Source organism: Balaenoptera borealis (genome assembly GCF_965194805.1).
Source record: "Balaenoptera borealis genome assembly, chromosome: 7".
NCBI lineage: Eukaryota > Metazoa > Chordata > Mammalia > Artiodactyla > Balaenopteridae > Balaenoptera > Balaenoptera borealis.
This window is the reverse complement of record NC_138864.1, coordinates 55651230-55665406: the sequence shown is the minus strand read 5'-3', so window position 1 is coordinate 55665406 and position 14177 is coordinate 55651230. Positions and strand designations below refer to the sequence as shown.

Here is a 14177-nt window from a genome sequence, read left to right as displayed (position 1 = left end):
CTTTGTTTTGAGGGCCTGTCCTGTACACCGTAAGATGTTTAAGAGCATCCCTGGCCTCTATCCACTAAATACCAGTAATACCTTCCAAGTTGTGAAAACCAAAAATGTCTCTAGACATTGCCAGATATCCCCTGGAAGACAAAAATACCTCCAGGTGAGAATCACTAGTTTAAAGAGACTTAGAGCCAACAAGAGTAGAATTTTCAGTTAACTTTTTTTTTTTTTTGAACAGCTTTATTGAGGTGTGATTCATATACCATACGATACAACCATCTAAAGTTTACATTCAGTGGCTTTTAGTGTATTCACAGAATTGTGCATCCATCACCATGATATAGTTTTAGGACATTTTCATAACCTCATAAAGAAACCCCAGGCACATTGGCAGTCACTTCCCATTTCTTCTCCCTACCCCCCCTGCCCCCCAGCCTAGACATACCTGGTTATCTTTTTATGTTTAGGAATACACAGCCTTCTTGTCTGTTTTAAGTTAGATTATAAGGCAACCAAATCCTATTTCAGAGTATAGTTATTGAAAACTATTTGCATCAAAGTAAGGAAACATATATTCTTTCCTTCAGAGGCCTTTGTTTAGACAGACTCCCAGTTAAATCTGTAGAGGAAATAAATAAACCAAAATAGGCTGATTTAAGAATCATTTTAATGTTATTCACAACAGTAAGAAGTCCCTCTAGCCCTCCACAGCAAGTTTTATATTATGGAAGTCAACAGTTTTTGTTTTTCCTGTTCAAATCTAGTAGATAACCTTATATCCTAGACTATGTGTAAGAAACACAATTACGCAACATGTACTTAAAATAGTATTTTGAACCTGTGCTTCACTATTATCAAGTAGATCATTTTCAGTGAACTGGTAGTTGGGTTAATTTCTTTACAGATAGATAGTTGGGGGTTCTTTTATTTTTCAAATGTATAGGCCTATTTTACATACACAGTAATGTTACCTGTCATTCAAATCTTGCAAGTCACGTTTTTTTCCATAAGAATAAATAAGGACCAGTTGGATTATATTCTCTTATTTATAAAACGAAAATATTAACTGTCCTACTTCCCTCAAAGGGTTGGTGTGAAATGCTAAGAGGATCAAATCAGTACAGTCAAAGGAAATGGACAATAAGGTTGTATCTTCATCTTTTATTATTTCTGCTTCTCCCCTTCTGTTCCCATTGTATTTAAATGTTGTGAAGGCATCAAAGTTTTTAAAATGTCATTTATAGCTGACTTTGCAGGGCTTGACCAAGCCATATTTCCTTTGGTTTTAATATATGTGGTTAAAGCTTATACATCATAGAAAATATTTTAAACAAGACAAAGTGTCCTTAATAAATAGAGCTACACAAAAGAAAACACCTAAGCCATAGTAGATAAATGGCAAAGGATTTGAACACACAATTCAGAAAAGGTATTCAGATGGGCAACACATATTTGAAGAACATGTTCAATTCTATTAGGAATCAGGTAAATGCAGATAAAAGCAATAATAAAGTTCCATATTGGGTCTGTTAATTACCAGCAGGTTTTTTCCTTTTAAAATTAGTCTTTAATATGCTAGTAATACATGGAAACATTTTCCTTGTTTAAAAAAAAGTGCAGGCTAACACTCCTGCTGACTAATCTCAGACCCCGTTTTAGAAGTAAGCACTGTTAATCAGTTTGTTACATATCCTTTCAGACTTTTTTCAATTTATGTGTTAGGTGTGAAAATCATTGTAGGAAATATATAATGTCTGTAGCATATATCATAATGTAAACATCAGTAACTTTGTTTCATTCAGCCATATATTTTAGAGGTTTATTTAGGTTAGTGCATAAAGATTTCTTTCATTCTTTTTAACTATTACAGAATTTTTTTTTTCCCCAATATACACTTTTAAATTTTTTATTTATTTATTTATTTTTGGCTGCATTGGGTCTTCATTGCTGCACACAGGCTTTCTCTAGTTGCGGTGAGCGGGGGCTACTCTTTGTTGCGGTGCATGGGCTTCTCATTGCGGTGGCTTCTCTTGTTGTGGAGCACAGGCTCTAGGCACTTGGGCTTCAGTAGTTGCAGCACGCGGGCTCAGTAGTTGTGGCATGTGGGCTCTAGAGTGCAGGCTCAGTAGTTGTGGCGCACGGGCTTAGTTGCTCCACAGCGTGTGGGATCTTCCCGGACCAGGGCTCGAACCCGTGTCCCCTGCACTGGTAGGCGGATTCTTAACCACTGAGCCACCAGGGAAGCCCCAGGATATTCTTATTGTATAATAGTTCTGCAATTATGATTCTTCTGGAAACAATGTTAAGAATGAACTTATAGAGGACAGTGGTGGTGGGGAGACCAGTTAGGAAGCTATTGTAGTAATCAAGCAAGAGAAAATGGTAGCTCGGAGTACCGTTTTTGGGGGATAACCTGTCTGATTCCTAGACAGATTCCCTGTGAAAAATCTGTGTGGAAATGTTCCCTGGCAGATGACAAGAAGAGTCTGACACTCATGAGAGGTGTTTGAGCATAAGGTACAGATTTGGGAGATACAGCTTACACAAAGTAGTAAAAGTTATGAAAGTGTGTGAACAAACCAAGGAGCAAGTTAGAATGAGAAGTTGGAACTATGTGGGGGTGGCTAGAGAAGTGGGAGGAACACCAGTGGTGAGTAGTACCGAGAAGCCCAAGAAGGAGAGCATTTCAAGAAGAGGGTGGGATTAGCAGCTCCAGGTGCTCCAGAGGTGAAATAAGGTCAAAGGGAAGAGTATGTTTGGGTTTACCATCAGAGAAATCGTTCGTTCTGTCATCATTTTAGCAGAATGATGGGTTGGACACCTAATTTCAGTAATTTAAAGAGAGAATGGGAGGGACTTCCCTGGTGACGCGGTGGTTAAGAATCCACCTACCAAAGCACGGGACATGGGTTCGATGCCTGATATGGGAAAGATCCCACATGCCGCGGAGCAGCTAAGCCCGTGCGCCACAACTACTGAGCCAGCGCTCTGGGAAGCCCGAGCACCGCAACGAAGAGTAGCCCCTGCTCTCCACAACTAGAGAAAGCCCATGCGCAGCACGAAGACCCGACGCAGCCGATAGATAGATAGATAGATAGAAAGAAAGAATGGGAAATGAGGAGTAAAAGCAACCAGTATAGGTAAATCTTTTAAGAATGTGACGTCAGTTTAGGTTTAAATGCTGATAGGGAAAGCTAACAGAGAGGAAGAGTTTCTGAGAATGTAGGGAGTTATCTCCGACAGTCAGGTTTTAAGGACAGAGTGGTCAATGGTGTCACATGCAGCAGTGCAGTCTTATTTATGTGCACTGAGAAAATGCACATTGGATTTGGCCTTTAGGAGGAAATCTGTGAGCCAGGAGCTAAGTCCCTGTGGTGGAGTCCTTTGAATGCCGGACTTTGGTCAATGGGGAATGAATGAAAGTTACTGAGCACAGAAGTGATATGATCAAAACAGCATTAAAATGTGTTTTTCTTTTAAACTTTCCTTTATTAAGCTTATGTTATTGAGTGGCTCTGTTGTTTGGGCTCTGTTCCACATCTGGAGATACAGCAGTGAACATAACAGGCAGGATCTCTGTTACCATGGCACACTGAACATTCAGAAGTGAGGCGAAGACAGAAAAAAATGAAAGGACAAGATAATTTAAGGCAAGTAAGACAAAACTTGGCGATGATACAGAAATGCACTAAGGGGAACTATGATGATGTGGTCAGGAATGGCATTTCTAAAGAGGAGGATTTGAACTGAGATCAGACTATTACTAACGAGTCAGCTGTGCAAAGATCTGGGTGCAAAGGCATCCTTGCCCAGACTAGAGAGTGTGTGCAAAGGCCCTAAGCAGGGAATGAGCCTGATTTGTTTGAGGACCAGAGAAAAAGGCAAGTTTGTTAGGAGTGGAGTGAGCAAGGGAGAGACTAATACAAGATGAGGTCTGAGAGGTGGGTGGAGTTAAACTTGAGCAGGGCCTTGGAGGCCTTAGTAAGGAGTTTGGTGGCTTGTTCTTGATCGGTCACAGTAGAAATGAAAGAAAAGTAGTATTGAGCTGTTTGTTGTTGAACTGTCTGGGACATCTAGGTTAAGAAGTCAAGAGAGTTGTCAGGCTTAAATATTTAAATTCAGATATGGTTTGCTTAGTATTATTCCTTGAAATAACTCCCCAGGTTGTTTAGGCATTGAACAAATAAACGTTCGTAGGGAGGCTTGGAGAGTCTGTTGAAATGGTATGATCAGCCAGTGATCATGGATCTCTAGCAGTTCTTTGACATAATGAAGGGCATCTTAAATAAATATCATTGCAACCGGAAAGGAATGACCAACTGTTGTATAAACAGTAGCTGGAAAAATTACGGCCAGAAATATCTCATGACTTCAGGGGACATAAAGAATACTTGCCAACCTGAAATACCTACATCTCCATAGGGACCAAGCTATAAAGACTTTGTATAGTGTTTAGTGCTGGTTTGGATAGAACTCCCATTTCCAAAAACGCTTTTTCCCCCCCAGTAAATAGGGAGTATGTGTATCACTGTGCTTCTAGATGCATAAGTAGTTTGAATAGTTTGCTTGGCCAAGGTCATCCTTAAGGAATCTGGTTTTACCGAGTATGTAAGACTTATGTGTGCCCGAAAGCTGCATTGAGGCATAGTAATTATACTTTACATATTGCTTTACAGTTTACAAAGCCTTTACCCATTAGGAAATCAATTTGATCTTCATAAACAACTCTTTAAAGTAGATAAGGGCCAGGAATTTTAGGGAGGTCAGTATTATTAGAGGTGAGGAAAGTGAGGATCTCCAAATGTACAGTCACTGAATGGGACGTGAACTCACAACTTCTCACTTTACTTTTCATTTCTTTACCTGTCACACCTTGTTAATGCAAAGGTGAATGAAAATTTAAACTTTACTAGAAGAACTAAAATATGTGTCTTTACTAAAGCAGTGACGGAACACATTTTTTTTTTTATTATTAATTTTTGGCTGCGTTGGGTCTTCGTTGCTGCACGCAGGCTCTTCTCTAGTTGCGGCGAGCATGGGCCCACTCTACCTTGCTGTGCGTGGGCTTTTCATTGCGGTGGCTTCTCTTGTTGCAGAGCACAGGTTCCAGGCACACAGGCTCAGTAGTTGTGGCTCATGGGCTCTAGGGGGCAGGCTCAGTAGTTGTGGCGCACGGGCTTAGTTGCTCCGGGGCATGTGGGATCTTCCCGGACCCGGACTCGAACCCGTGTCCCCTGCATTGGCAGGCAGATCCTTAACCACTGCACCACCAGGGAAGCCCCACATATATTTTATTTGTATTAAAGTTATTGGTGCTACCAAAGGTTTCAGATTGCTGTGACTACACAGAGGAGGGTGAGATTGACTTTGGCTGGCAGAGCCAAAGGTTTAATTTTGTTTTGAAAATGTGTGCTGTTTTCTCACTTGCTAATTTTTATTGTCTTTCCTTGGTTGCTCCGCATGTTTAAAGTACGACATATGCAGCTTTAAAATAAACCCTTTTATTTTATATGCAGTACTCACATGTTTGTTTCTGCAACCATATTTTATTCTTGTATTGCCACTCAACTTAGTGGAGACTAGTAATAATAATAGCTAACATGTAATGAACAATTCTTTGCTAGGCGCTGTGTGGTGGTAAGGGGTTTGTAAAAATTAACGTATTTAATTCTTACATCAACTCTGAGGTGGGAGCATTCCTTCATAAATTGGTGTTTTTTTTCCTGCCCCTTCACATACTTGCTATTCCCACACCTGAGAAAGTAGAACTATGTTGAGAGAAAGTATAATTATAAGGCATACTCATGTACACTCAGGATCAACTTAAGCCATGTAAATTTTGTCATATTATATATTGCTTATCATATTTTTCTCTAAGCCAACATAGCCAAGTTGGTATGTGTACTGACCTGAGAGGTGAAAACTAAGCTATGTAACATGAGTGAATGAAGTAATATCCTAAATGTCTGTTCTGTGATTTTAGTGACAGTATGTAATAATCATACATGGTTTTGCATTTTAAAAAAACTGCTTAACTCAATGTGTAAAATAAAAAAAAAGACTCATCAGTAAAGAGATGTTTGCTTAATTTAAAGTGTTTAGGAATGAGAAATGTCCATTATACTTAATCCTTTGTTTAGTTACTTTTTATTCCTGTATTTTCATGGAGTGAATGAGATATGTTGCTTACTGTGGAAATGGTCATAATAATGCTTTGTATTTATATAACATCTTTCATCTGAGGATCTCAAAAAATGTCTCATGAATCGTCACAGCACTTCAGTGAGGTAGTAAGGTAGCAAGGATTATTAATCTTCATTTTACAGATGGAGAAATTAAGTCACAAGAGGATTAAAATTTATGTATAGTCCCACCAACCAGATATAGAGGCAGCCTGAGCTGCTAAGGTTAGAACATTATATTTTAGGAGGATTGGCATAGTATAAAACTTAAATTAACCCCTTTGCTTTTGTACTTTACACAGATAATCTGTTAGAACAAATATGGTAGCTTTAAAGTGTCCATATGGAAATTTTTTAAATCCTTTTTAGGAATAGAAAACATTGTAATACTCTTTTCCCCTCTCATTTTTAGGTCAGCAGCAAGGACAAGATGGAGTGAAAGTCCAACAAGCTACAATAGCTCCTGTAACCGTAGCAGTTGGAGGAATTGCTAATGCAACTATAGGTGCTGTTAGTCCTGACCAACTCACACAAGTGCATTTGCAGCAAGGCCAGCAGGCTTCTGATCAAGAGGTGCAGCCTGGCAAGAGGCTTCGAAGAGTTGCCTGTTCCTGTCCTAATTGTAGGGAAGGAGAAGGAAGGTAAATGCTCTATTGCCACCCAACTCAGTGGAGACTAGTATAATAGCTAACATGTAATGAACAATTACATGTAATCAAGGCACGTAGGGTATTAGTTAAAATCAAGCCATTGGCTGAGTAGTTCGATCATTAGAACATCACTAGCTTTATAGCCCAAGAGTTGAGATACAATATTGTTATGAAGGGGATTAGATTGAGCTCTTCTGGGAATGGGATTTCAGTGGTCCTCTACCATGTACCTTTTACTTTCTTTTATGGTTTTCTTTCCTCATTTATTTATGTAAAATTTTAAAACAACTTTATTGATATAAAACTTACATACCATGTAATTCACTCATTTAAACTGTACATTTCAGTGGTTTTTAATATATTCACAGAGTTGTGCATCCATCACCACAGTCAATTTTAGAACTTTTTTGTTCCCCTGAAAACAAATCCTGTATTGTTTAGCTATCACTGCCTCTTCCCTCCCAGCTCTAGGTAACCACTAAACTAATTTCTGTGTATAGATTTGCCTATTCTAGACATTCATATAAATGGAATCATAAAATATGTGGGTTTTGTGACTGGTTTCATTCACTTAGCATGTTTTCAAAGTTGATCCATATTATAGCATGTGTCAGTTCTTCATTCTTTTTAATGAACAAAATAATATTCCATTGTATGGATATACAATATTTTACTTATCCATTCATCAGTTGTTGGACATTTGGAATTTTTTCCACCTGTTGGCTATTATGCTGCTACAAATATTGTTATACAAGTTTTTGTTTTTGATTTGCATTTCCCTGATGACTAATGATATAAAGTATGTTTTCGTGTGCTTACTGTTGGCCATTTGTGTATCTTTTTTTTTTTTTGATTAATTAATTAATTAATTAATTTTTGGCTGCGTTGGGTCTTCATTGCTGCTCGCGGGCTTTCTCTAGTTGCGGCGCGCGGGCTTTCTCTAGTTGTGGCGAGCGGGGGCTACTCTTCGTTGCGGTGCACGGGCTTCTCATTGTGGTGGCTTCTCTTGTTGTGGAGCACAGGGTCTAAGCACGTGGGCTTCAGTAGTTGTGGCATGCGGGCTCAGTAGTTGTGGCTCGTGGGCTCTAGAGCGCAGGCTCAGTAGTTGTGGCATGCGGGCTCAGTAGTTGTGGCTCACGGGCTTAGTTGCTCTGCAGTATGTGGATCTTCCCAGACCAAGGATTGAACCCGTGTCCCCTGCATTGGCAGGTGGATTCTTAACCACTGTGCCACCAGGGAAGTCCCTGTGTGTCTTCTTTAGAGAATTGTCTATTAAGATCTTATGCCTATTTTAATTAGATTATTTGTCTTTTTATTTTTGAATTATAATAGTTCTTCATATATTCTAGATACAGGTCCCTTATCAGATTTATGATTTGAAATATTTCTTCCCGGTCTCTGACTTGTCTTTTCACTTTCTTGATAGCGTCCTTTGAAGCACAAAAGTTTTTAATTGTGAAGTCCAGTCTTTTCTTTGGGTGCTTCTGCTTTTGGTTTCATATCTAAGAATCCATTGCCCAATCTGAGGTCACAAAGATTCCCACTTTTCTTATAAGAGTTTTATAGTTTTTGTTCTTACATTTAGGTCTTTGATCAATTTGGGGGTTAATTTTTGTAACTGGTGTGAGGTAAGGGTTCATCCAACACCATGTGTTGAAAGACCGTCCCTTCCCCATTCTTTGGATGGTTTTGGCACCCTTGTCAAAAATCAGTTGATCATAGACACATAGGTTTATTTCTAGAGTCTTCAATTCTGTTTCACTGATCTGTCTGTCTGTCTCTATGCCAATACCACACTGTCCTGTTGACTTTGGCTTTGTGGTAACTTTTGACATTGGGGAGTATGAGTCTTCCAACTCACCCAACATGAAACGGTTTTTTTTTTTTTTTTTAATTAATTAATTAATTTATTTATGGCTGTGTTGGGTCTTCGTTTCTGTGTGAGGGCTTTCTCTAGTTGAGGCGAGCGGGGGTCACTCTTCATCGCGGTGCGCAGGCCTCTCACTGTCGCGGCCTCTCCCGCTGCGGAGCACAGGCTCCAGACGCGAAGGCTCAGCAGTCGTGGCTCACGGGCTTAGTTGCTCCGCGGCATGTTGGATCCTCCCAGACCAGGGCCCGAACCCGTGTCCCCTGCATTGGCAGGCAAAGTCTTAACCACTGCACCACCAGGGAAGCCCCCTATTTTTTTTTTTTTTGAAAGGGTTTTTGATTGTGTCACGTGCTTTTCTTCATCTGTTGAGATGATCATGTAGTTTTGTTTTTTATTCTGTCAATATGGTATATTACATTAATTGATTGTTAAATGTTAAAGTACTTGTGCATTCATGGGATAAATACAACTTGGTCATGCTATGTAATTCTTTTTATATGTTGATGGATTTGTTTTTTTACTATTGTGTTGAGGATTTTTGCATCCATGTTCATGAGAGATACTGGTCTGTAGTTTTCTTACAATGCCTTTGGGTGGGCAAGGGTGTTACTGGCCTTGTAGAATGAGTTGGGAAGTCTTCTCTCCAGTTTCATTTTTTGAAAGTTTGTGAAGAACTGGTATTAATTTTTAAAATGTTTTGTGAACCTGTGAAGCTCACTGGGCTTTTCCTGTGTGTATTTTTTTGACTACTAATTCACCATCATTACTTGTTTTGAGTTCTGTCTTGTTCTGGAGTCAGCTTTGATACTTTGTATCTTTCTAAGAATTTGTTCATCTTATAGTTTTTTAAGTAATTGGTATACAATTGTTCTTGGTATTCATTTATAATCCTTTTTATTTCTGTAAGGTTGGTAGTGATATCCCTTTTTTTCATTTCTGATTCTAGTAATTTGAGTCTTCTTTTTTTTTTTTGTTAGTCTCCCTAATGGCCTGTTGGTTTTGTTGACCTTTAATCAGCCTTTGGTTCCATTGATTTTTCTCTATTGTTTTTGTATTCTCTAATTCATTAGTTTCTGCTCTGTTCTTTATTATTTTCTTTCTTCTGCTTGCTTTATTTTAGATTTAATTTGCTCTGTTTTACTGTCTTAAGATGGAAGTTTAGGTTATTTAAGATCTTTTTTCCTTCCAGTTTTATTGAAATATAATTGACGTACAGCACTGTATAAGTTTAAGGTGTACAGCATAATAATATGACTTAATACATCATGAAATGATTATCATAATAAGTTTAGTGAACATCTGTCAGCTACAAAATTAAAGAAATAGAAAAACTATTTTTCCTTGTGATGAGGACTCTTAGGATTTAACTCTCTTAACAATTTTCATATATAACATACAGCAGTGTTACTTATATTTATCATGTTGTAGGTTACATTCCTAGTACTTACTTACCTTAGAACTGGAAGTTTGTATCTTCTGACTGCCTTCATCCATTTCCCCTCCTCTGGTAACCACAAATCTGATCTCTTTTTCTGTGAGTTGTTTGTTTGTTTGTTTTTGAGGTGTAACTGACCTACAACACTGTTAGTTCCTGTTACACAATATAGTGAATCACTATTTCTATACATTTCACAATGATCACAGTAAGTCTAGTTACGATATTATCACTGTACAAAATTATTACATAGTTATTGACCATATTCCCCACACTGTACATTTCATCCCCTTGACTCCTTTATTTTTTAACTGGCAGTTTGTACCTCTCAATCTCCCTCACCTTTTTTTTTTTCCTCCCTCCACACCCCTCTCCTCTGACAACCACCTGTTTGTTCTCTGTATCTATAACTGTTTCTGTTTTGTTATGTTTGTTCATTTATTTTGTTGTTTAGATTCCACATATAAGTAAAATCATTCAGTATTTGTCTTTCTCTGTCTGACTTGCTTCACTTAGCGTAATATCCTCTAGGTCCATCCATGTTGTCACAAATGGCAAGATTTCATTCTTTTCTTGTGGCTGAGTAATTTTCTATTGTGTGTGTGTGTGTGCGTGTATATATACACGTGCATGCGCACACACACACACACACACACACGCACCACATCTTCTTTATCCATTCAGCTATTGATGGGCATTTAGGTGGCTTCCATATCTTGACTATTGTGAATGATGATGAAGTGAACATAAGGGTGCATGTATCTTTTCTAATTAGTGTTTTCACTTTCTTTGGATAAATACCCAGGAGTGGAATTCCTGGGTCTTATATTCGTTCTATTTTTAATTTTCTGAGGAGTATCCATACTGTTTGGCGTAGCGGCTGTACCAATTTACATTCCCAACAACAGTGCACGAGGGCTCCCTTTTCTCCATATCCTTGACAACGTTTGTTATTTGTTCTCTTTTGTATACTAGCCATTCTGACAGGTTTGAGGTAAGATCTTTTTAAATATAGATATTTACAGCTGTAAGTTTCCCTCTAAGCATTACTTTATGTGTATCCCCTAAGTTTTGGTATGATGTGTTTTCATTTTCCTTCATCTCAAAATCTTTTACGATTTCCCTTTTGATTTCTTCTTTGACCCATTGGTTATTTAGGAGTATATTGTTTAATTGCTAGGTATTTGTGAATTTCCTGGTTTCCTCCTATAAATAATTTCTAGTTTTCTTCCACTGTGGTCAGAAAACTTTGTTATTTCTGTCCTTTTAAATTTATTGAGATTTGTTTCACAGCCTAGTATATGATCTGTCCTGGAGAACATTCCATGCACTCTTGAGGAGAATGCTGTTGTTGGCTGGAGTGTCCTGTGGATGTCTGTTAGGTCTTGTTCATTTACAGTGTTATTCAAGTCTTCTGCTTCCTTGTTGATCTTCTACCTAGTTGTTTTGTGGAAACATCATTGAAGATAGAGTATTGAAATCTCCAACTATTATCATTGAATTGTCTATTTCTCTTTTCATTTCTGTCAGTTTTTACTTCTGTTCTGGCACTCTCTTTTTACTCTTGTTTAAATGCATGTATGTTTCCGGATGGATTGACCCATTTATCCTTATCAAATTTCTCTCTTTATTTCTAATAACATCTTTTGTTTTAACGTTTATTTTGTCTGGTCTTAGTATAGCCACTCCAGCTTTCTTGTGGTTGTTTGCATGATACCATTTTCCATCTTTTTACTTTCCAATATCTTTGTATTTTTGTATCTTTAAATGTAAAGTGTGTCAGCTATAGACAGTACATAGTAGGATCTTGTTTTAAATCTAATCTGACAAAACCTACCTTTTTATTAGTTTATATAATCCATTTACATTGGATGTTATTATCAATATAATGAACTTATGTCTGCCATTTTACCTTTTGTTTTCTATGTCTCATGTCTTTTTTTGCTCCCCTATCCCTCCCTTACTGCTTTCTTTTGAATTAAGTTACTATCATTTTAATTTGTAATATAGCATTTTAATTTCATTAATGATGTTTTCACTGTACTTATTTCTCTGGTGCTTGCTCTAGGCCTTACAATATATATCTTAATTTATCATAATTAGTTTAAGATTTACGGTAAATTAATTCCAGTGAGTTACAGAAATGTTACTCCTATATAGGTCTGTTCCCTTGTGCTTCTTTTTATGGTATTACTGTTATACATAAGTGTTACAAACCCCACAATACTTCGTTATAATTATTATTTTTATAAATTTATGTCTTTTAAATTTGCTATGTTAACTTTATCATTTCTGGTTCTCTTTATTTATTCCCATGAATTTGAGTTCCCATTTGGGGTCATTTCCTTATGGCTTTGCTCCCAGCCACCTCCTTTGTGCTGTTATTGGCAGATATGTTACATATGTTGCATTTCTCTAATGTTACAGGCTTGACAATACATTTTATACATATTGTTTTATAAAATTGCTTTTTATTTTTTTATTAAACCACATTTAATTATTTTTGGCTGCTTTGGGTCTTTGCTGCTGCACATGGGCTTTCTCTAGTTGCGGCAAGCGGGGGCTACTCTTTGTTGTGGTGCATGGGCTTCTCATTGCAGTGGCTTCTCTTGTTGCGGAGCACGGGCTCTAGGCGTGTGGGCTTAAGTAGTTGTGGCACGCAGGCTCAGTAGTTGTGGTGCGCGGGCTTAGTTGCTCTGTGGCATGTGGGATCTTCCCAGACCAGGGATTGAACCCATGTCCCCCGCATTGGCAGGTGGATTCTTAACCACTGTGCCACCAGGGAAGCCCAAAATTGCTTTCTAAATCAGGTGAGAAGAAATATGCACTTACACTGTCCTTTATAATTACATAATTACCTTTGCTAGTGCACTTTTGTTTCTTTATATATATTTGAATTACTTGCTGGTTTCACTTGCTTTCAGCTTAAAGAACTTCCTTTAGTATTTGTTGCAAAGCAAGTCTACTAGCAACACATTCTCTTAGTTTTTATCTGGGAATATCTATTTCACCTTCATTTTTGAAAGATAGCTCTGCTGGGGTATAGGATTCTTGTTTGAGGTTGTTTTGGGGTTTTTTTTTTTGTTTTTTTGTTTGTTTTTGTTTTTGTTTTGTTTTTGAGTACTTGAATATGTTTCTACTGAGAAGTCAGCCTTTAATCCTACTGGGCTTTCCCTGTAAGTGATGAGTCATGTTTCTTGCTGTTTTCAAGATTTCATCCTTGTCTTCGGGTTTCAGGATTTTTAGTGTAAAGTGTCTATTTGTAGATCTCTACATTTATCATATTTGGAGTTTGTTGAGCTTCCTGAAAGTGTAGGTTAATGTTTTTCATAAGTTTTCAGCTGTTATTTCTTTGAATATTTTTTCTGCTTCATCCCCCACTCTCCTTTTCCCTCTCGTCTCCTCTCCTCCTGGTATTCTCATTCACATGTTGGTGTTCCACATTTCTCTGACATTCTGTTTATTCTTCTTCTGTTTCTTGTTTGCTTTTTGGGTTGCATAATCTCTATTGAACTGTCTTCAATTTCACTATTTCTTCTTTCTCTTGAGTCCCTCTTGTGAATTTTTCATTTCAGTTGTACCTTTTATCTCAAGAGGTTCCAGTTGGTTCTTTAAAAAATCATTTCTACCTCTTTATTGATATTCTCTGTTTGATGTGACATTGTCATTATACCTTGCTTTACTTCTTTAATCATGATGTCCTTTAGTTCTTTGAATGTATTCATAATGGCTGCTTTGAAGTCTTGTTAAATTTGTTTGCTCTCACAGGCAATTTCTCTTGCCTGCTTTTTCTCTAGTGTATAGGTCGTTTTTTCCTTCTTTGTTTCTGGTTTTTGCATGTCTCATACTTTTTTGTTGGAAACTGGAGAAATAATATATTATAGCAACTCCTAGTACTGCCTTCTGTCCTTCTCCCACCCCTGGCTTGTTACTGTTGTTTGCTTGTTTGTTTAGTGATGAGCTGGATTATTTTAATGAAAATCCCTGCCCCCACTCCCCCCCCCACCCCCCCCAGTATGAAGCTGTTGCTCCTTAGTGGCCCTGGG

The 14177-nt window shown here is 37.8% G+C and overlaps 1 protein-coding gene and 1 long non-coding RNA gene across 5 annotated transcripts in view; one reads left to right on the top strand and one right to left on the bottom strand.

The window, feature by feature from the left end:
- Positions 1–14177, bottom strand: part of LOC309631856 — a 916236-nt gene that overhangs the window by 375783 nt on the left and 526276 nt on the right. The gene's annotated exons all lie outside the window — the stretch shown is intronic.
- The window catches only part of SP4 (Sp4 transcription factor), a 73378-nt gene that overhangs the window by 31784 nt on the left and 27417 nt on the right, over positions 1–14177 (top strand). For all 4 annotated transcript variants that reach the window (XM_082398298.1, XM_082398297.1, XM_082398299.1 and 1 more), the window contains exon 4: positions 6589–6817. In XM_082398298.1, coding sequence (XP_082254424.1) covers positions 6589–6817 — 229 coding nt within the window. The remainder of the gene's footprint in view (positions 1–6588; positions 6818–14177) is intronic.